General features: G+C 41.6%; 2 protein-coding genes across 4 annotated transcripts in view; one reads left to right on the top strand and one right to left on the bottom strand.

Annotated features, from left to right (window-relative positions):
• The first annotated feature begins 1,887 nt into the window (after positions 1 to 1,887).
• The window catches only part of LOC308090618 (nuclear receptor coactivator 2-like), a 124,677-nt gene continuing 102,494 nt past the window's right edge, over positions 1,888 to 24,070 (top strand). The window contains exons 1-2 of the mRNA XM_080435864.1: positions 1,888 to 1,938; positions 2,092 to 2,197. Coding sequence (XP_080291990.1) covers positions 1,891 to 1,938; positions 2,092 to 2,197 — 154 coding nt within the window. The 5' untranslated portion in view covers positions 1,888 to 1,890. The remainder of the gene's footprint in view (positions 1,939 to 2,091; positions 2,198 to 24,070) is intronic.
• The window catches only part of LOC308090609 (uncharacterized protein), a gene marked incomplete at its 5' end in the record, with an annotated part of 52,311 nt that continues 36,415 nt past the window's right edge, over positions 8,175 to 24,070 (bottom strand). Inside the window, 6 exons of one of the 3 annotated variants that reach the window (XM_080435851.1) lie at positions 8,175 to 8,557; positions 8,692 to 9,291; positions 9,969 to 10,018; positions 21,564 to 21,731; positions 21,822 to 21,995; positions 23,769 to 23,945. In XM_080435851.1, the coding sequence (XP_080291977.1) occupies positions 8,511 to 8,557; positions 8,692 to 9,291; positions 9,969 to 10,018; positions 21,564 to 21,731; positions 21,822 to 21,995; positions 23,769 to 23,945 (1,216 nt within the window). In that variant the 3' untranslated portion in view covers positions 8,175 to 8,510. Of the gene's footprint in view, positions 8,558 to 8,641; positions 9,292 to 9,968; positions 10,019 to 21,563; positions 21,732 to 21,821; positions 21,996 to 23,768; positions 23,946 to 24,070 lie in introns of those variants that run through there. The other 2 variants (XM_080435853.1, XM_080435852.1) reach the window with 2 other exon arrangements.

Raw genomic sequence — 24,070 nt, 5'->3', positions numbered from 1 at the left:
GCCATATATATATTTTGAGGCATTATTATTATTAAAAGAAAATATATATATATTGTGTTTGCATGTAATGCATGTGAACACATGTAAAGGAATAAATGTTGACAAAACGTTGACAAATTGCCTAAATAAACCAATAGATATGAGAATACATACTGTAATGAAATTGAAATGAAAAAGGTTGAGAATCACTGGGTTAAACTGTAGAATATAGTTAAAGGGATATTTCACTTTAAATACAAATTGAAATGTGTGTGAAATGTGTGTGTAAACCCTTTACACACACATGTTTTTTAAATTGTCTCTTTAACAAAAAAAAAATGCAGTGCAAATAGGACTTGGTTTAGAATAGCCTAAATTGTCTGTATGGTGTTATGGACACCTCATAGAAATGACACTATTTAAAGTATAATTACTGCTATAGTAGGCTTCTACAGTATATTGTTTCAATTAAATTCCCCAACAAGTAGACTGGGTAAACAAACTGGCCAGCCAGTCAATACCTACTGTCCTACTGTCCACCTACTGTATTACACAGTGGGGGAAAAAAATAAGGCTAAACCCGCCCTCCAAGGCAAAACCACACCCCCAGAGGGGTGTGGTTTCGATGGGCACCAGATGGGTACCCACGCCAGAGGTACCTCTCGTGAGGATATCAACTGGCTACCACTGTACATGTCTTAGTGTTTAATATTAAACACACCCTGAGATTAACATGGTACCATGGAGGAGGAGGAGGAGCGATGAAGCCGGCCTACCCGGACCCTTTCAGGCTCCATGGCCTCCCAACCTGGACCGACACCCCCCTAACTGGCCCTATAACGTCACTTCTGTTCGTCCCATGCCACTAGAGAGGCTGCAGCCAGCACCACCTGAGACTGGCTCCCTGAGGGCAGAGACCAAGTCGGTGGAGGAAAGTGGCTCCACTAGGTAGGCAACCCAGCCTGGCGGAGATCTGCACTCCCAGTTGCACTATTGTTGTTATTATTATTGTTGTTTCTTTTGTCCTGCCTCTCACATGTTGGCTCCCTGGCCAGCTGCCCGTGTCACCGATGCCTAAATCTGCCCCTGGGCCTGTACTAGAGCTAGAACACCATGTAACTGTATCAACTGTAATATAAAACAATGTGTGAGAATGAATGACACTAAGCTGAAAAGGTACAAAGCACTACAATGTACCTTGTTGAACCACAGCCTCAGAATGGATGTTGTTCTGCTGCTCAAAGTGCATCACAACATCACTGTGTCCTTGATGAGCAGCCATCAGACAATACTAATAACACTAAAATACTTTTAAAAGAACAAGGATACCTGCCTTCACCCTGCCTCTTCCCAGTGTTAAGGTCATAGCAGTCACATGTCATAAAAAAGATAATTATAATGGATAACTAACCTAACTAATTAAATAACTGTCTTAGCTAATCATCATTATCATCCTTGTCTTCGTCTGTGCTGACAAGAGAGGACAGGAAGCCAAGGCTGAAGGTGAAGAAACGGCCCAGAGAAGAAGAAACGACCCAGACAGTTTGGCCCTCGACAAATAAGGTCCTGGATCTCAGCAGGAGTGGACAGCCGAAGCTCATCCAGGCTCCTGCTGCCATGCAGCCCCAATCTGCAGCCACCGCAGTAACACAGAGTGTGGGGCCTTGGGGGGCCACGGGGGCCCCTGCTCTAATCACAGCAAAGCCTCTGAAGTGTAAGAACTTACTTTTCACTGTGATCAAGCTGGTGTATAATTCAAAAGAGCTGGTTAAGAACCTGCTTGAGGCCAAGATTGAGGCAGAGGAATTCACCAGCAGGATGTACATTTACAATGTACTTGTTTAAAGTAAATGTACATTTTACATTTCTCTCTCGGTAGTCTTGAAGCCAGAGCAGAAGCATCAGTCTCTGATGTTCACCTCAGATGAATCACAGTTCCAGCCCTTCCTACTTCCTCCTGTACGTATTTAAACTACATTTAATAACAAATCTAATATTATAGCAAAGAAATGTCCTAGTGATGTGAGGGAAGGACTTATGAATAATTAATGAGCCAAATTCCTGAGCGGGGGAATAGAATCTGAATCTGTATGTTTTATTGTCACATCACAGGTTTACAGGTTTACAGCAGCGAGTCAGCAGGCGCAGCAGCGGATGATCAAGTCCATGCACCAGGAGTTCCCCTTCCCGCCCAGCTACGGTACCAGTACAGGTACCAGTACAGGTACCAGTACAGGCCTCTCCACCAGACCCTTCTCCTCCCCTCTCTCCCTCAGCCTGCCCCCCCCATCTTAAGTTAATGATCAGGGTTTAGTTGTAGTTCACCATCCTAAACTGTCTGTGTGGATATATTATGTCTACGTAGCACATCCTACACATATCTCTAGATCATAACACTACAGTCATAGCCTGGTTCCAGACAAATCTGCCTTTGCAAAATTGCAACATTTTATAAGATATGATCATGGGGCACGTATAATCATTATATTATATAATATAATGAATCATCATATCTTATTAATTAATGTGTTCACAGACAGACAGGCTACATACAGATAGATGGATACAATATTCGTTTTTATGCTGCTGATAGATAGATAGATAGATAGATATAGATATAATATTAGTTTTTATGCTGCTGATAGATAGATATAGATATAATATTCGTTTTTATGCTGCTGATATAGATATATATATAGATATAATATTAGTTTTTATGCTGCTGATAGATAGATAGATGTAGATATAATATTAGTTTTTTATGCTGCTAATAGATATATAGATAATATTAGTTTTTATGCTGCTGATAGATAGATAGATATTCCTTTTTATCCAGCTGTTGCATCATGTGACATTCAGTGTAGGCTGCTTGATGGTGAGTTAGTAGTGTAACAGACTGCTTCAGACAGAACATCTGACAGTCAGTGGTGGAATGTAACTAAGTACATACTTAAGTACAAATTTGAGGAATTTTCACTTTACTGGATTATCTTACATTTTCAGTACTTTTACTTCTACTCCACTACATCTCAGAGGCAAATATTGTTCTTTTACTCCACTACAATTTAGTTACTTTGTAGATTTGTATTATTACAAAACACGCATTAACCACTGTATCCCTATATACTTCAGCTATTTGAAAATAGCCGATCTACAAGCTCACAACGCGTGGCTTTGCGACCCGTTGTGAGCTTGTGAGTATTTCTGCATTGCAGTACTGATACTTTTACTCAAGTACTTTTTCCACCACTGACAGTAGCCTAGTATTACACCTACCTACCTACTAACAGTAGACTAGCAGGTCACACAATGGATCATTGATATGCATATGCATCCAGCCAGGTTGGTCATTCCTATGTTAATTCATGGTGTTGATAAGCTTTTGTAAGCGAGGTACGAATTGTTGTTTTTAATCGATACGCGAAGTCCGTCCATGTGCGTGCGTGCACTCTTTATGCAGGGACGGGACACCTTCGCTGTTTCACCCGCGTTTGGTTAAAAGTTATATCGAGTGACGTTCGAGCATTGCAAACTTTGCAATTAACTTTAGTTTGCACCGTGTCGGTTTTGGAATATCCAAAGAGCCTGACTCTCCGTCCATTACTGCTGCTGTGCAGACTGACAAGACAAGTGCGACGATCGCCTCGCTGCCAAGAAGAAAGGGGGCGGGGACTTTGGGAGCGTGTGTGATGAACACAACAGATCTTCAAGCAATCAATGCGGTCCGGACGTGTGGTCGAGACGCGTTGTTAGCTTGTAGATCTGCTATTTTTGGCGAACTAAACCGTCGTACTACAGAAGTATAAATGAAGGAATAGAACTGCAAATCATAGACTGTGCACACACAGGATCTCAATGGAAACAAGACCGCAAGGACCTTTTTTGGACCTTTTAGACAAGTATTTTGCCTAATAAAATAAAATTGAAATATTGAAATAATATCGCTATAATATTTTGATCTCTTCATGCATTTTGAACGTCCCACCCAATAAGAATTTCGTCTCGTCATCGTCTCGTCGACGAAAACACACATTCGTCTCGTCATATTTTAGTCATCAAAGAGCTATGTTCAGCACGTCAACGTTACGTTTTCGTCATGAAAAAAAGGGGCGTTGACGAAATCATATCGTCTTCGTTGACGAAAACAACACTGACACACACACACACACACACACACACACACACACACACACACACACACACACACACACACACACACACACACACACACACACACACATGATGTAGAGGGCCACTATATTTACACTCTCACTCCAGAGGGACACATTGCATATACTCTGTGTCCGTATTTTAACTTTTTTCGCCATTCTATGTCACACAAAAGTAGCAAAAATAGCATATCTACAAGCTCAAAACGTGTCGCAGTGCGACACGTTTTGAGCTTGTATATCTGCTATTTTTGCTACTTTTGAATTGGAATCCAGATTTTTTTTTTGCTATTTTTGAATTGGAATCCTGAAAAGTGATTTTTTAATTTAATTTCAAATGCATTTAGTTATACTTATGTTAACTTTATGAACTTAAATACAAATACATTGGACATAAAAAAGACAATAGAATTTTAATACTAGTCATTAAGCAACTAATATAGACTGAAGTAATTAAAGCGGGTCATGTTTGCATGTTAGGAATTGTAACAGCTGATAATCAACTGATATTAACCTGTGGGCCACATTAAGGGAAGGTGTGGCCGCATGTGGCCCCCGGGCCGCCAGTTGCCCATGTATAATGTAGGCTTTGTCTAAAAAATAAATAAAAAAGTGGCATTGAATGAGGCTCCTGAAAGAGTCCTGAGAGAACTTTTGTCGACAAAAGAGTTAATTCTGCCCAAAAATCTAAATTTTTTGTATCACCTTTGATGCCATGCTTTCACCTGTTATTTTTTTTGTTGTTTATTTTGTAATGATATTTGAACTGTGGTGCCACTATATATGCCTATGAATTGAATACCAAGGCCCTCATTGGAAACAAGTCCCCAAGGACTTTTATGAACGGACCTGTTAGACAAAGTATTTCAAATGTAACTGTGCTGTTTTACATTTTTTGCCTAATAAAATATTCAATCAATCAATCAAACCTGTCAGGTTGTTGTCGAGGATACGCAACAACTTTGACCTTGAAATCATTTACATTTCCCTTGTTTAGGGAATGTTTTGACCCAAAAAGAATGGATTCAGTTTTACCTAGGTGTTTTACCAAGGTGTTTTACCAAGGTGTTTTACCAAGGTGTTTTACCAAGGTGTAGTGACAGTTTGTTATCGGTAAGCCAAGTACGGATTTAGGTGAGTTCAGAGCTGAGAGCTTCCTCAACCTGCATTCTGTCCTCGCCCGATACCGAGTGCTGAGTCGTCAGCGAACAGGAATAATGTGCAGTTACAGGCAGCATTCATGTTGTTAATTCATTCCTTAATTCATGTCGACTCATAGCATTCTAAGGAGAGTTTTGTCTTTTTTCCAAAAGTTTACAAATATAGTTACCTGCTGGTTTTCAAACAGACGGATGGAAGGGCTGGCAGGCAGGCGGGCAACATTCAAACAATACAGACAGATGTAGAGACAGATTACCTCTAGATGGCACCAACAGTCTGGTCAGAGACATCAGGGGATGAACACACGCACGCACGCACGCAGGCAGGCAGACAGACATGATGACATGTACACATAAACAAAATGATTTTAATGAAATAATCTGGTTAACAAAATGATTTTAATGAAATAATCTGGTTTTATAAGACGGTTATTTGACCGACCTGTCCTCCCTCCTTAACCAACAATTTAGTGTTGCCTTGTGTTACTTTACACTAGCTCTGAAATTTCTGTCAGACATACCCTAGTATGTGAAGAGTGTAACTGGGCTATTAACTCATTTTGTATTAAAAATATATATATTTTTTAAACAAAAGTGTTTTTCCTTTCCTGAACAATGGGCACCAGCAAAATGACTGTCCTCCAGTCACAATTAATTACCTTACGGGTCCATTTTGTTCCATTTGAACCCTCTCAGAGTTAAATGAATACTGAGGATTTCTGATAGATCATTGATATAGTGTTTGGTCACACTCTCTAGCAGTGGTTCTCAACCTTTTCAGGCTTTGACCCCCCAAAATAATCATATTTGAACTGGGGACCCCCCAAAATAATCATATTTGAACTGGGGACCCCCCAAAATAATCATATATGAACTGGGGACCCCCCCACCCTGACAAGCACTTGGAATTGTAAGAGTTGAGGCTTTACATTTAGTTTGACTCGGTTCCACAGATAAATAGTGAAAATAGCCGATCTACAAGCTCACAACACTTACATTTTTGCCTCTTTCTTAGGTAATATTTGACAATTTATCATAGCATACTTTGTTTATTACTTTTGACGCATTAATTGCCTTTTTCTTTCTTAAAAGTCTTAAAAGTCATTAAATTGTAACTTTATAAATGTACAGATACCCTGAATACACTTATACTTTATGTTGGTTTGTTTACTGTTTAAGTGAGATAACAATGTTACACATTAAGATAATCATCAGGGGACCCCCAAAGTCATCTGGGGGTCCCCTGGGGGGTCCCAACCCACAGGTTGAGAATCACTGCTCTATAGCAATGATTACTATCAGAATATAGAGCTATTTAACACTTATTTTAATAAAGAAATATCACCTTTAACTGTGAGAGTGTACACATGGAACCAAATGGACCGTTTGGTACGGTTGGTTCCATTTGTACACTCTCAGAGTTACATTAACACTGAGGATTTTACAGTGTCCATAGTCTAATCATACACTGTGTGTGTGTGTGTGTGTGTGTGTGTGTGTGTGTGTGTGTGTGTGTGTGTGTGTGTGTGTGTGTGTGTGTGTGTGTGTGTGTGTGTGTGTGTGTGTGTGTGTGTGTGTGTGTGTGTGTGTGTGTGTGTGAGAGAGAGAGAGAGAGAGTGTGTGTGTGTGTGTGTGTGTGTGTGTGTGTGTGTGTGTGTGTGTGTGTGTGTGTGTGTGTGTGTGTGTGTGTGTGTCTCACTGCACACATTTACATCCAGAATGTTTTTTATTGTATTTATGAACACAATCATATTAATTGATGTAACATTGTCACAATGTCAATACAATAACATTGGTTTCATTTTCTTGAAGATATGAGTAAATATAGACATTAAAAAGTTCAAAATATGTGAAATTACATTTTATAGGTTAAAATACAGTGATTTTCAACATCCTACCATTGGAGTAAATATAGATTTTTCCATTATCAATAAAACTATGTTATTCATGTTTAAATGTTCTAGATCAGTGGTTCACACACTGTTTAGTTCCAGACCTAAAAGAGACATGTGTCTCCACGGGATCCATAGTAGTGAAAATAGCAGATCTACAAGCTCACAACGTGTGTGACGCAATGTGAGCTGACAATGTGACGCGTTGTGAGCTTGTAGATCTGCTATTTTCACTACTTCATACACGCTTTTTTATTCTTCCTAATTTTTTATGGAATTTCTTTTTTTTAATGAAATAAAGTTAAAAAGTTAGCATTTCTTTCTGAAAATATTTCTACTTTAAATTTTACTTTAAAAAAATCATTTGAAATAAAACAATAAAAAAGAAAAGTATACAGAAAAAACAAATCTTTACTAATGACCCATAAAGATGGATCCATGACCCCCCCCCCCCTCCATCGCTATGGAAACCAAACCATATTGATTCTGTAAAAAAAAAAACATCTGTTCCTGATTATTATAATATCACTTTATGGTCCTCACAAACTGTCTGTCCTCACACCCTGTCTGTCTGTCTGTCCTCACACCCTGTCTGTCTGTCTGTCTGTCTGTCTGTCCTCACACCCTGTCTGTCTGTCTGTCTGTCTGTCTGTCTGTCTGTCTGTCTGTCTGTCTGTCTGTCTGTCTGTCTGTCTGTCTGTCCTCACACCCTGTCTGTCTGTCCTCACACCCTGTCTGTCTGTCTGTCCTCACACCCTGTCTGTCTGTCTGTCTGTCTGTCCTCACACCCTGTCTGTCTGTCTGTCTGTCTGTCTGTCTGTCCTCACACCCTGTCTGTCTGTCTGTCTGTCTGTCTGTCTGTCTGTCTGTCTGTCTGTCCTCACACCCTGTCTGTCTGTCCTCACACCCTGTCTGTCTGTCCTCACACCCTGTCTGTCTGTCTGTCCTCACACCCTGTCTGTCTGTCTGTCTGTCCTCACACCCTGTCTGGCTGTCTGTCTGTCTGTCCTCACACCCTGTCTGTATGTCTGTCCTCACACCCTGTCTGTCTGTCCTCACACAGAGACACAGAACCATAATAAACTAAAAATCATTTGAAATAAAACAATAAAAAAGAAAAGTATACAGAAAAAACAACTCTTTACTAATGACCCATACAGATGGATCCATGACCCCCCCCCCCCCCCCATCGCTATGGAAACCAAACCATATTGATTCTGTAAAAAAAAAAATCTGTTCCTGATTATTATAATATCACTTTATGGTCCTCACAAACTGTCTGTCCTCACACCCTGTCTGTCTGTCTGTCCTCACACCCTGTCTGTCTGTCTGTCTGTCTGTCTGTCTGTCTGTCTGTCTGTCTGTCTGTCCTCACACCCTGTCTGTCTGTCCTCACACTGTCTGTCTGTCTGTCCTCACACCCTGTCTGTCTGTCTGTCTGTCTGTCTGTCTGTCCTCACACCCTGTCTGTCTGTCTGTCTGTCCTCACACCCTGTCTGTCTGTCCTCACACCCTGTCTGTCTGTCTGTCTGTCCTCACACCCTGTCTGTCTGTCCTCACACAGAGACACAGAGCCATAATAAACCATGAATCCAGGGTAAAGAGGTTCAGTGAATGTGTTCTGGAAGGTGTACAGGTGTCTCAGTGTCTCAGAGGAAGACTGATAGAAGGACAGAGTCCCAGCAGAACAGTCTAGATACACTGATACTCTGTAGGAGTCAGAGGGACGGACAGGAAGGATAGTTCTTCTCCTATTGTGATAGACAGTGTAACTGTTACCATAGCGATCACCTCTACAGTACAGACTCCAGGACTTGTCATTCCATCCAAGCTGACAGTCCTCACCCTCTCCTTTCCTGTTGATCCCTCTGTAAGTCACTGCTATCTTAACCCATTCACTCCACTCTACCTCCCAGTAACAGCGTCCAATCAGACCCTCTGTACACAGAACCTGATTATGTCCATCAAACCTGTCAGGATGATCAGGATACTGAACCTCTCTCCCATAGACACGTGTCACCTCTCTGTTGTTCTCAGACAGAGAGAGGTCTCTGCTTGCTGTGTTTGTGTCCAGAGTGAGATGATGGAAATCTGATGAGAAAATAATACAGTAAACATTAAAAACATCATTCACTGAGTGACACACACACACACACACACACACACACACACACACACACACACACACACACACACACACACACACACACACACACACACACACACACACACACACACACACACACACACACACACACCTATTCTGGGGTGAACATTCTGTGAAAATAGCAGATCTACAAGCTCACAAGGCGTCACATTGTAAAGCCTTGTGATCTTGTTGATTTTGGGGGAAGAGGAAAAACAGAGGGGTCCTAGTATACTATAGAACCCTGAGGAACTCCAGTCAGTGATGTGGGTTTAAGTGTTTAACATACAGAATTAAAATAATTACAACGTTTATAATTAATATAAATAATTATAATGTTTTATCAATTAAAATCAGTTCCAGATTGCAGCTTTAATTAAACACTTGAACCCTAGAGTCTATATTCTGTAATAATAATGTTTAAATAGCAGATCTACAAGCTCACAACATGTCACAATACAACACATTGTGAGCTTGTATATCTGCTATTTTCAGCTAAAATATTTGGTGTAAAGGGAAAAAGGAGAGCGTCAAGGATAGAGCCCTGGGGGACCCCGGACAGACAGACAGACAGACAGACAGACAGACAGACAGACAGACAGACAGACAGACAGACACTCACATCTTGTAAGGAGTTGAGGTTTAATCCAGTGTTCTCCTCCATGATTCACACTGTAGGAAGTAGAACAACAATGAATCAATGTCTAACTGTCTAACACAACACGAATAAACAGCTGACGTTTGGTGAAATGGAAAAATGGGCTCCGCTGTTCCGTGCACATGGTAATGATCTATGGCTGTGTGCAAATACAGATCAATTGCTCCAGCCACTGAGGAGAACCGGGCTGAAGAGATTTTGTGCTGTGCCCAAAAGCCTGGATTGCACTTGACATTTCACTAAGGCAGAACTCTATCTATTCTAAATCATTTTTTTTTTAATTAAAGTGGTCCTTGATCTGTCAATTGTCTATTTTTATTTGGCGTATGATTCATGAATTTATTTTCTCTCTATCAAATGATATCAAGCCAAAATCAAACTTTGATTTGGAAAGCAGGCACTGGCGCACGCACAGAAAGCGCATGAATAAGCTGTGTTCCGCGACCAAATACATCTAATTTTGGGGGTCCTTGACATGACAAGGACCCACACACGCTGGTGGGGGGCCCCCGTCGGAACATTGGACCCCGGCCACCTTGGGGGGCCGGCCACCTTGACCGACAGTGTTATGGGTCCCCAATAAAATGTTTTTTTTCTCTTTCTCTCGTTCTCTTTGATCTCCAAGGGTTATACTTATAGCTACATTCATGTATGTTCAAATTATCTGAACATTAAACAAAATGTGGCAAATTTTAAACTATTTGTAAAAGAAAGTGTGTGTGAGTACATTATATCCTTGCAATGATTCTGAATCTTTTCAGGCTGCGACCCCCCAAAATAATCATATTTGAACTGGGGACCCCCCAAAATAATCATATTTGAACTGGGGACCCCCCCAACCTGACAAGCACTTGGAATCAGGGGTTGTGGCATTACGTTTGGTTTGACTCGGTTCCACAGATAAATATTGTGAGGCGTTGTGAGCTTGTAGATCTGCTATTTTCAAAATGTTTCACTCTTTCTTAAATTATTTGAGAATTTGGCCAATATTTGACCAGTTTTTATAGTCTATAGTTTGTTGATTACTTTTGATGCAGTAATGGTCTTTTTTCTTTTCTTTCTTAAGGTATTAAAAGGGTCTTAAAAGTCCTTGTAGATCTGCTATTTCTGTTAGCCGAGACGCGTCCCTGTTTATCCCGGGTAGTAATGCTAGTACCAAAGCCCCCCACCCCCCATCCCGCACGAAAAAGTAAACATTATCTGACTTCATTACGTCTGGAATAACACACGTCTTCTCAGAGGATGTTTAGAGACGCACGAGCGTCTACCTCGCGTATCGATAAAAAATATCCATTCGCAGTTTTCGCTGATTTTACATAAGAGTAGGCTTATTTAATGAATCACGCAGTGGATATATTGTCAACACAAATGCGTGCTGCTTTGATGCGACACACACATAGCGTGTAACCACAGCCAAACTCCTGCTAATTTGCATTGCATTGTAAACAGCTGTGCCTCTTATACCCACTTTGAGTTTCTAACTTGTGGTCACAGTCAGTGGCCCTCATTTATCAACGCGGTGCAGACCAAATAATGGGCGTACGGCGAGATCACCACAACTTTCGGCATTTATCAATATATCCTGATGTTGGTTTCAGCCTACGGTACGCTGAGATCTCACGTCTGGTCGATAGCAGTTGTTGACGTTGACGCAGCATTGTCTGACAGTCTGACAGGCATCTGGACACATATATCCACTCCAAAATGTATATCTACACTAATAAATAATCCCTGTGAAAATATAACATTTTATAAAGTAATTTAAACAAACTGCTTTAACAGTCATAAAGACAAGATTGCAGATCTGGCTACATTGAAAATAGCAGATCTACAAGCTCACAAGCGTCACGCGTTGTGATCTTGTAGATCTGCTATTTTCAAAATATACGAGCGCTTTTGCGAGAGCATTTTCCAGGAGTCGGGACTGCCGACCATATTTTCATGGACAGTGAGGTCTACAAACTTACAGTAGCTTGTCCTATGGTATGGAGTTATGTCATAGAGAGTTATGAAGGCTACAACCTGGCTGGGTTAAGGATATAAACCCGACGCTCCAAACTCTTATTAACGTGGCGACACGGGATCACTGCAGCCCGCCCGAGTCTCATGGGGAATAGCCTACATGACTGCTTTATTTTAGTGTAACTTGAACGCGCACTGCTCGGTATGGGGTAAATAAATATACAAACGTATTCCATTCATGGCGATGTGATTGGTATCATAATATGTCATTCATGTAGGCTACAAGCCTGCCTACGTGACAAAGATTGTACGTTAACGGATTACATGAAAGACACAGTTGGGCGTGTGTGTGTGTGTGTGTGTGTGTGTGTGTGTGAGTGAGTGAGAGAGAGAGAGGCGTGTGCGTGTGTGTGTGTGTGTGTGTGACTTGACAGGCAGCGAGGCGAGCCGGCAAAACTCTTTCTTATTGGCTTTGCATACTTTGTTTGGTCGTATTCTGGTTCTTCACGTCGTAAAATCGGGGTGTTTCGAGAATATTTAAGGGCGTGTTATTTAAATGACGCTCGTTTAAAGACGTGAGATTTTTCAAGGCTCCGACCCAATGTACGCTAGGATTGGCTGTATAGGATTCGTTGATAAATGTGACTTCGACGTTGGTGTACGCCCGCATTTATGGAAAAATATAAGCCGTTTTTTTACCCTCCGTTGATAAAGGACGGCCTACGTGTGGTACTTTTAGATGGATCTTACTGTAACAGAAAGATCTATCCACCGTTCCAGCCAGGACTGTTGATAGCAGCCACAGAGCATGGATCACAGGTGATATATTATAAATGAGACGTAGCCTGCGAGTTAGTTCAGGCAGCATATACTCGAGAGGTTACATACTGCGGCTATGCGGGTGCATACAGAGTTATTACAATACTATTACGCAGTCTTACGTCAGAGCTGTCGTCAGAGCTGACGTGACAATCAGCTGACCAATCAGCGGGTTATTTAAGCTCACCTCGGTCTTCGTTCATTCTCTGCTGTCATTTGTACCCCTGGTTGTTGGAATGCAACTGTTGGCTGTTCTAGCTTTTGTGTCTAGCCTTATTGTCGTCATGTCCTCTGCTCACTCCGAGTCGGACGACGGCATACTGTCCGATCCCGATGATAATGGTCCAGGTCCTGATAATCCAGACGAGGAGGATGAAATCCCCCCTACTGCTGAAGTGCAGAATAGACGTAGTGCTCGCGGTACTCGAAAAATAGCTGACTGGCCTGTTGAGCGAATCTTAAAAAGCCTCTATGCCCGTAGCGTTCCCGTGTCTCCAGGTCTAAGCCACGAGGAACTTCTGCAATTTATGGTAAATTCAGAAGAGGTGCATGTTCAAGTTGGTTCGGCAATAACACCCACCACCGAGTATGTCGGTAAAGGCAAAGGCCCAGCTAAAAGACGCTCAGCAGGTCGCCCCGCTGGTCCCGCTGCCGCTTCGAAAAAGAGCAAAACTACTCCGTCTGTAGGTAAAAGTAACGATGACATCATCGTGTCTACTTTGCAAAGTATGAAATCTACACTCGACCAGGTCAACATCAGGATCAACGCGCTAGAAAATAGCAACAACAGTCCAGGGGTTTCCGGTTCTTCTATGCCATCTACGGGGTTTTCTCCAGGGACAACCAACGTGTTTCTCCCAGCGGGATCTGCAGATCCCCCAGCAGCCGCTGTGGTCACCGCGTCACTTCAGAAAACCTGGGGAACAGCAGTTCCAGGCCCCGCCACAGGCTCTTCTTTCCTCTCTCCCGCTGCTGCCATCCCTGAGAGCCTCAGGAAGCATATTATCGCAGGTAAAAAGAGATCTGAGATGTTTAGCTATAATAATGAAAAGCGCTTCATCTAATTGTTCGCTTTTTCGACAGGGCATGATGTAAATCTGGTCAAGATACTGATAAACGCAGATGCGACCGATAGAAGATTGGTGGACTGTGGGGAGGTCTCTTTTGTCTTAAAGGATTCGGATCCGAGGCTAACAAAAACGCTAACTTTAGCAGAATTTATTACGGCCTTTGGGGTCTATAGAGACTGCATATGTGAGGTACACCCCCAGCGTATAATAGCCACTTACATGGCTATTATAGCCGATCTGGCTTTATCCTATGGCGGGTCCTTATTTTATGAGTACCATAAAGCTTTTTCTTGCAAAGCTGCCATGCTCATCAACAAGTTTAATCAGCGCCTGGATTGGTCCGTAGTCGATTTGTCTATCGTCAGTAGACACTTCTCTGGGCATAAATTCCTATGCTGCTCAGTCTGTGGTTCTTTTAACCATTCTGCTAACTTATGCCCCAAAACCGTGGTTAAACACGGGGTGACTCAGCAGCCTCAGGCAAATATGAACCCCCCGTCTCATTCCGACTGGCAACCAAAGAAACAGGTGCGGTATATGCCAGGAAAAAACATTAATTCTTGTAATAGTTTTAATGAAGGTGTATGCACATTCATGAATTGTAAATTTATGCATATCTGCAGTTGGTGCGGGGACAGCCACCCGAGGTCCGTCTGCCCGCGGAGAACCCGCCCCATAAAATCTCCGAAATAATAAAGGACCATCCATCTACGCCTGTGAATGTTCCTGCTTTGTCCAAGGCCCTCAAGAACCATCCTATTCGATCTTTTGTGAACTATTTGTTAACTGGTTTAGTCCAAGGGTTCATGGCTGGGTTGTGTTGGCTCCCTAAAATAACTTATGTCTGCAAAAATCTCCAGTCTGCGCTCCGAGAGCCCAACGTAGTAGATGAGCTTCTTGTAAAAGAAACTACCAAAGGTCATATGATCGGGCCTTTCAGTAAATCTCCTTTTTCCCTTTTTAGAGTAAGCCCTATAGGAGTAGCTACAAGAAAATACTCTGGAAAAAAGCGTATGATTATTGACCTCTCCGCTCCACATAATGGCTCAGTCCCAAGCATTAATGATTTGATTCCTCTTTATCCGTTTTCCCTTTATTATGCCTCTGTTGATAATGCCATTCAAATGATCAAAGCTGCAGGCGCAGGAGCTTGGTTGGGCAAAGCAGACATAACCGATGCTTTTAAAGTGATGCCACTTCATCCTTCACAGTGGCATCTGTTCGGGGTTAAATGGCGTGGAAAATATTATTTCGCAGTGAAATTAACTTTCGGGTGTCGCAGTAGCCCTCGTATTTTTGATTCTCTGTCAGAGGCGCTATGTTGGATTTTATCTAACACATACAAACTACCGTTTGTTCTTTTAGATGATTTTCTGGTTGTGGATTTTTCCTATTCGCCTCCAGCGCGGTGTATTTCAATTCTAAGAGATTTATTCTCTTCTGTGGGAGTTCCCTTGTCAGAGGAGAAAACGATAGGCCCCCTCACCAGATTAGAATTTCTCGGAATTATGCTAGACAGTGTTTTAATGCAAGCTTCTCTGCCAGAAGAGAAATTAATTCGCATCAGAGAATTTCTAAAACTTTGTTTAGATTTAACTTCGCTGCCTAAACGTCAACTTCTCTCTCTGTTAGGCCATCTTAATTTCGCTATGAGAGTTATTCCCCAGGGCCGCTCCTTTGTTTCGCGTCTACTAGATATGGCAAAATCTGTGCCTAATTTACAGGATGTAATCTTATTGGATGAAGGATGCAAATCTGACATTCGATTCTGGTCTGCGCTACTGGACCAGTGGAATGGTGTCTCTTTTTTCTTCAATGATTTGGTTGAGACTTTCCAATTCGCTAAAATTCTTCACAGATGCCGCCCCGTCTGTCGGGTTTGGAGGGTTTTACAATAACCAGTGGTTTGCAAAGCCTTGGCCGATTGAGTTAACCTCAATGGCAGACAGTCTTAAATCTATCGCGCTGTTTGAACTTTACCCAATTGTCATGGCATGCTTGATATGGGGGAAGGAATGGAAAAGGAAACAAATTACAGTGTTTTGCGACAGTGGCAACAGTCACTATAATTAATAAAGGTCGTTCGTCCGTTCCTATAATTAACAGTTTAATCAGAAGGGTATCATGGACGTGCATTAACGATAATTTCATTCTACGTGCATCTTTTATTCCGGGCTATAAAAATTCAGTAGCTGATGCTCTGTCCCGATTTAAATTTCAGGATTTCAGAGCGATGTGCCCCAACGCCGAGCCAACCAGCCTGCCGTGCCCTCCGTTTTGTCAAGCGATTCTCAATTAGGATCAAATGATTATTTACAAGGTCTTTTGAGCTCAGCTGCTAAGATTATGAGGAAAGGATTGTCAAATAGTACATTAAAAAGCTATGATTCAGCTTGGGTTTTCTTCTCCTCTTTTTGTTTAAAGGTTTAATGACATTCACTTTTACACCACATTCAAAGTCTTTGTCCTGGTCCTTCAAAAGTGTACAAAAAGTTTTAAGTGAAAATTCCATTCCAGTGATCAATGGCAGGTGTTTTTCTCTCACATTTCTAAAGCCTTTTCAACTGCAATGAAAAAAGAAATCTTTGCCTGCGGGTGTCGCTGGTGAGGGATTTTGCCTGTCAATCATCGCCTCTGCTCCGCCCCCCCCAAAGGATAGGATAGAGGAGGGGAGGGGCGAGGAGGAGAGTGGGCGGGATTAATCGACTGTGACCTCACTGTCGAAGGGCCAAGCTCAGATTACTTTTCAGCCTAATTATTCAGAAAACCCCAGACCACAGAAAATCCACTGAATGTTCTAAGTTCAGTTTTTTTGGGTGTAATTGAGGTCATAAAACCCCAAATAAAACATTGAAAATAAAAAAAGTGAAAATGAATGTCATGATACCTTTAAGTTTTTCTATTAACCCTATTCCAGTAAATATTCCCATAGTGTGTGCTTTCATAGTGCATTCCTCAGAATCCCGTAAACTTCAACCATCTTCAATTAAAGCTATGTTAGCTGGCGTTCAATTTCATTTGCGGTGCCTGGACCCTTCATCATGCAGTCTTCTCAGTCATCCTTCCATTCGGCTACTGCTCAACGGGCTCAAAAAAGCTCAACCTCAAGGGAAAGATAAAAGATTGCCTCTTACAATTAACTTGGTGCACCAGTTGGTGGGGAGACTTAGGCAAGGGTGTTTTTCTTATTATGAGGACAAAATGTTGGAAGCTATAATTCTCACCGCTTTTTATGGTTTCCTAAGGTGTGGGGAATTCACAACTCGGTCTCTCTCTTTTGATCCCCAGCATGACCTCACAATTTCTGATTTAACTTTTGAAGAGAATCTATTTACTTTATTCTTGAAACATTCAAAATCTGATAAATTTAAAAAAGGAGTATCTGTCATCATATCTAAGACTAATACCGTGTTTTGCCCCTTTTCGTCTATGTCTGTTTATCTGCAATGCCGAGCCCGGCATCTTCCACATGATCCCCTGTTTCTCATCCCCGGTGGCAAACCTATGACGAGATCCTGGTTTGCTGGGAAACTAAAGTCATTGTGCCAGTACTGCGGCCTGTCTCCAGAACTCTACTCTCCTCATTCTCTTCGCATCGGAGCAGCCACTACTGCAGCCTTGAAAGTGCCGGTCGCAACCTTAAAATCACTGGGCAGGTGGTCCTCAGCTGCCTATGAACGATATGTGCGGTTAAACCGGGGAGAGATCATTCTAGCTCAGAATCTAATGAGTGCAAGTGTGTTGTAATTGCTGCATCTGAGTAGTAATAAAACTGTCGTTACTATGCATATATGGTGGTCGCTGGTGAGTTCATTGGTGGCATTATCACAGATTCATGTAATAGTTCTCTTGTGGTATTAATGGGGAATGGCAGCAAGGTTCAGTGTTCTCATTGGTTGGGTGCATCAGGGTGATGCGGTTGGTTAGCATCATGGTGATGCAGTAGAGTGGCTCATGCACAGAGCTCATGTTAAGTTTTAAATAGCATATTCCTCTATGTGGCATTAGGGGAATGGCTAAGTGCTGTCATGCCATGGCAGCTAAGGCCTTTTAGTTCATATAAAGTTAGTATGTCCTAGCCGATCCCAGACGCTTGTCACAGTGTTTTGGGGGGAAAGATGGGATATCGGCTTGGTCAGTTGGTTCGAGGTAATCACCACACACATAGTGTTTCCCATCATATAGAATAATTCTTCTGGAGGGTTCTAGAGGAATTGCCTAAACTGCGGTGCGCAGTCATGGCCTCACATAGACGTTCACATAATGTTAGTATATCCTAGCATGATCCAGAATTGCTAGTGGCATATTCGTCACTGTCTCCATAAGGAGTCAGTGGGATATCATGCTTGGATGAATCGGTGAGTGTTCACCGTAGGGCGTTCGTGGTTCCGCAGTGTTGGGGGTTGTTATGTATGTATATCTATCTCCCTGCTCTTAATGGTTAATGAAGTCTGTATGATTGTGCCGAGCAGGGAGAACAAATATTGCAGAGTCGAACGCCAAGATAAATTATTATATACACACTTGTATTCACATTCATAATAAAATATTGGTTCAAACTATTCGTGAGTTATCTGACTGAAATGAGACGTAGCCTGCGAGTTAGTTCAGGCAGCATATACTCGAGAGGTTACATACTGCGGCTATGCGGGTGCATACAGAGTTATTACAATACTATTACGCAGTCTTACGTCAGAGCTGTCGTCAGAGCTGACATGACAATCAGCTGACCAATCAGCGGGTTATTTAAGCTCACCTCGGTCTTCGTTCATTCTCTGCTGTCATTTGTACCCCTGGTTGTTGGAATGCAACTGTTACTCCCACCACCACCCCAGCACCACCAGTGGGCTCTGCTATTGGTTCTGTTCCCCATGGGGGGTTGTTATGTATGTATATCTATCTCCCTGCTCTTAATGGTTAATGATGTCTGTATGATTGTGCCGAGCAGGGAGAACAAATATTGCAGAGCCGAACGCCAAGATAAATTATTATATACACACTTGTATTCACATTCATAATAAAATATTGGTTCAAACTATTCGTGAGTTATCTGACTGAACTATGATCACAGAGACACAGACGGAGCCAGCTAGCCAATAGGGTCTGAACATTAGCCAAAATCGCTCTTGCCAGATCTTGCGAAAGAAACAAGCAACCAGCCAGGTCTACATAAAGAAGCCCAAAATAAGCAAATAAGGCAGGTCAGTCAAACTTTATTGTCTAATGTTGTTTTAGAGCAGTGATTCTATAACATTTTCATGCCATGGACCCCTAATATTTACAAGCTACTTTACAGAAAAAAGAAGCCCAAAGTCGCTTATAATCAAAGGGACACTTCGCCAACCAGATCTTATTTTAGTGAAGTTTAGGACTCAAGAAACAAGATCCTGGGTTTTTTGTGTATAATCTGTGTCTTTAGATATCTAGTAATCTTCGAATACATCGTGACGTTATTTACGTCACGAGAGATTGGTCTCATTCCTTTCCGCACTACATGTCTCGGCGCGTCTCAGTCAGACCAGCTCCAAAGACAGCCCCAATGGGGTGTCCGTAACACTTTGTTCAACCTTCTTTCCCCACTCGGCCACTCCCATTAGCTGCGGCCAGCGGGCAACCCCCCTTGCAGAGTGAGGCATTACTTTACCTGAGTTATCTTCTGATAGTTGTACTTGAATGTTGACATGATATAATAATCCTGTGTAGTGTTTCATAAGCGCAAGCGTGAAAAAAAAATACAGCGTGGAGTGGCAGCGCTGGTAAACAAACACCGTCGCGAAAGGCTAGGATCATAATACCAAGGATTCGACAGTGATGTCACTACTATGCGACACGGAAGTAGAACTGCATAAAGATACCAAGGATTTTTCAGTGATATGACATCACTAACGAATCCTTGGACATATATGTAACTAGATGAACGTGTGCGAGGTACAAGTTCTTCAGCCAGTGTTGCCAGATATTGTGAGAGAAATAAGCAACCAGGTCTATGAAAACAAGCCCAAAAGAAGATAACTAGGCCAAGAGCACTTTACCTAGACATGGGATATTATATATTTGAAAATTGCCGATCTACAAGCTCACAACGCTTCGCGACCCATTGTGAGCTTGTAGATCTGCTATTTACAAAAAAATCTTGAGGGGGAAAAAGTGCAAAATGTGGAATATTTTTGACACTTGTTAGGGGCTCCCTGGCACAAATTATAATTTCAGATGGGGGTCTGTGGAAAAATACATGAACATGTTTGAGAACCACTGGTTTAAACAACAATCAAAACATTTGGAAACAAGCCCAAATATCAACTACATTTTAGAAAGAAGCCGCTTATAATAAGCAGACATGGCAACACTGGCATGCTGTTTGGATGTTATTGTTGGAGATCACACCCACATGCAACCTCCCCTGCCACAAGGAGGTGCAGTGCACCAAAGCATTATGGTCATTGTAGTAATGCAGCAGTCTAGTCAAATCCTAGTCAAACACACAGATTTCATTATTTTTCTGGCCATAGGGTGCAAATTTTAAATTGTGCTACTGTTATCTACTACAAATACTATTACCATTGAGTGATTGCAGTTTCTTCCAGGGGTGAAATGCTCCTTTAACAGAATTGGCAACACTGGACTGCACTCGCAGAGCAGCCAGTGCAGCAACAAACACAACACAAACACACTCGCGCTCCTCCGAATAAGTTTACCAAATTCAATATTGTTATTCTGATTCTACTGAAATAGGCCATTAACCAAGAAAACAGAAAATTCTAATTTATTAATTTATTTTGCTCATTTATTGCTAATTTATTTATCTCCTTATTGATGATCTCTCGCATAGTATTGTAAGTCATTATATGTCTTGATGAATTGAATACACAGGACCACAATGGGAACAAGCCCTCAGGGCTTTTTGTGATTTCCTTTTAGCAATATTGTATAACTGTACCTCTGTACTTTTTGCAAACTGTTAATAAGGTATCCAGTCAATCAATCAAGCAGGTGGCATGACCATATGGTATGGACAGAGCTCATGATTATGATTGCTGTGAGAGGTATGAAGTCAGCTAAACCACAGGGACCTCTCTACCGTCTCTGCAGGACATTTATGAGAGCAGGTGCTTGAGCAGGACAACAAGGATTATGAAGGACAAACATCATCCTAGCAACAAACTGTTTGTGATGATGTGAAACGACTGATGCCTTACAGCCAAAGGTTTAAGGCTTAGAGAGGTTTTTTCCTCCTGGCAGCTGTCAGAGCACTAAATGAGGACACAGACAAAAACTGAAACGTAGGAACAAAAAATAACTTAATGGAACAGACCAGTGACTCTCATTATATGTATATAAATGCCTTCTTTTGCATATTTGATTGAACACTGCCACAATTGGTTAGATATTGAATCTTCACATTATACCTGCACATGTTGCACTACTAAAATAAAAGCTAATGTACCTGTCTATAACAAGAGCCTGACCCTAACTCTGTTTACATTACATCCAGTAATATATCATTACATGTACATTATTGTTTATACGTCTTTGTTAGCACAACTTTGCGGAACAAGTCCCATCAACTCATCAAATCCCATGCTAGTACTTGTATAAATTATTGGCAAATAAAATCCTCTTGATTCACTGGCCCACTTTCCCAACCAATGAAACCATTCTAAGGGAAACACTGCACAAACAAACATGGACACAGTCCAGTTCTACTCACCTGAGAGTCTCTAGTCCAAAATGTGGACTCTTGACTACATCAGAGAGTTGCTTCAGCCTGGTTGGTTGGTTGAAGTTCAGGTCTAGCTGTTTCAGATGGGAGGGGTTGAAGGTCAGAGCTGAAGCCAGAGAAGAACAGCCTTCCTCTGTGACCTCACAGCCTGACAAGCTGCAGATAAATACATATTTAAAGCAACATATTTAAACTGCTGTTGATGTTCAAGTAGAGATCTACACAGAGAAAAAACACATTATTTACCTCAGGCTCTGCAGCATACAATGTGGACTCTTCAATCCAGTAGAAATCACGTTCAGTCCTGAATCGTGCAGGCTGTTAAAACTGAGGTCCAGTTGCTTCAAACGGACAAGATTAGAGCTGAGAGCTGAAGCCAGAACTTCACATCCTGTCTGTGTGATGTTACAGCCAGCAAGTCTGTAATTACAGATTCAATATCTTGATGGACTGTCTGGGTTTTTGAAAGGATCCCTGGCTAATAAGCCTTATGTGCCTTAAAGGCAGACTAGGTAGCTTTTCATATCTGTGTGTCTACACACTACACACACAGACTCCCCCCTCCCCTCTCTGACAGGTCTCAGAGTGATTGCTGTCTTTGATGCATTCATTGATTAGAGAGAGCACTAACGAGTTTGACACTTTTATCGCCCAATCAATCTACTTGAACGGTGCTGAGTCGGTAGTCTGGTAAACCCTCCCTCCGGAAATCTCATTTCTATTTGATTCCAGGAGTGAGTCTGGCCTGATCGCCCATTCTGCAATAGTGGCTGTGGGCTGGAGTTGGGCGGGAGTAACACCGTTGACTGACAACCCCTTCAGCCAATGATCGTTTTTCCCCTTCAGCCAATTGCAGTGCATTTTTACCACCTCCGCGACTAATGTGACGCAACGGGACTTTTGAGATGGCCATGCCCAAAATAGGTTGCCTTATTCGGATACATGCATGTCACTACCCGCCCCTGCCGGTTCTCTGAATTTTTATTTTTAAATAGGCTCTGTCATGATTAATTGACCACATATATGAAGTTAAACAACTAAATTCTATCCAAACGATATCTTATAAGTAAATTCCGTGCCTCAAAAAATAAGTTTGAGAGCTTTTTGAAGTTCTAAAATAGCGGAGAAAACTGCCCACAGGCTGCACTCGGGTCCATTCGTGCTCACTCGAACTCGCCACCTGATTGGCCAACTTTTGCTGTCAATCACAGAACGATGAGCGATGACGCTGATAGGCTCGGTTTTTTGGTAATGCGCTAGAAACGCCCATGCAAGCCTTCAGGCCAGACTCACTCCTGGAATCAAATAGAAATGAGATTTCCGGAGGGAGGGTTTACCAGGCTACTGAGTCGGCTCTAGTGGACCTCGCTCGCCTAGCGGCTCGCTCGGCGGTGCCTCTCGTTGCTCAAGTCCACTAGAGACGGCGCGCCTCCGACGTTGTAACTGTTTTTCAAATTACATGTTTGTCAAATGACATCATCAACTTGAGTAAAAGATGAACCGTGTCTAAAATAAATACAATATTTAAGGTGTTTTCAATTTTAGTTACAGAAGGAAGTTATAATGTATTAAGGCATATAAGGCTTATTAGCTAGGGTCTTTTTAAGAAGGGATCCAAGGTCTGGAAATAGTAGAAAGCCAGGAATAATATGATCAAAATCATCTTTTTTAATTATTCAACAAGCACCAAACAGACAGGAAACTGTAACTACCAATAGGATTTTAGGAACCATTACCAATAGACAGATGAAGACAGATTATAACAGATTATCTTTTTGTACCTTATAATTACAGGACCATCGGTCAAGTAAATGTTCTGTTTTTTTCTTAATATACTGTATAAATAATAAATATATGTATAGCATAAGAGAAACTGGGACACAATGGTCTTAATGTGACACATTTTGAATTTACATTTGAAATTAATATCAATGTAAATAATATTCCAAACTAGGAGATGATGATCTAACTAAGCTTTCAACCTATAATCTGATCAGAGGTGATTAAGTTTTAAATGTTGCATTTCAGCTTGGCTGTACATAGTACCTTATTATTAGTCAGTGTGGATTAACATGATATAAACCTTATACATGGTCTTCAAATAAAGATTCAACACAGTTGCATTGTGTATATATAATTATGATCACATTAATAATAAAACAATTGTTGAGAAATTATTACAAATTGTCTGACCTTAGAGTTTCCAGTCTACAAAGTGGACTCTTCAGTAGAGCAGAGATCAGCTCCAGTACTGATGATTCTTGCAGGTTGCTGTAACTCAGGTCCAGTTCTTCTATGTGGGAAGGATTAGAGCCGAGAGCTGAAGCCAGAAGTTCAAATCCTGTCTGGGTGATTTCACAGCCAACAAGTCTGTAATAACAGATTACATATATGATAAGAGTTGATCAAAACATATTACACAAACTGCCAAGAAAAATAATCAAACTATAGTTTTCTAGACATTTACATAACTTGTCAAGCTCAGGTGCTCGGGT

This window comes from Gymnoscopelus braueri (genome assembly GCF_963280865.1).
Source record: "Gymnoscopelus braueri genome assembly, chromosome: 8".
Classification (NCBI taxonomy): Eukaryota; Metazoa; Chordata; class Actinopteri; order Myctophiformes; family Myctophidae; genus Gymnoscopelus; species Gymnoscopelus braueri.
Note: the sequence above shows the minus strand (reverse complement) of the source record. Positions and strands in the feature narration are given on the sequence as shown.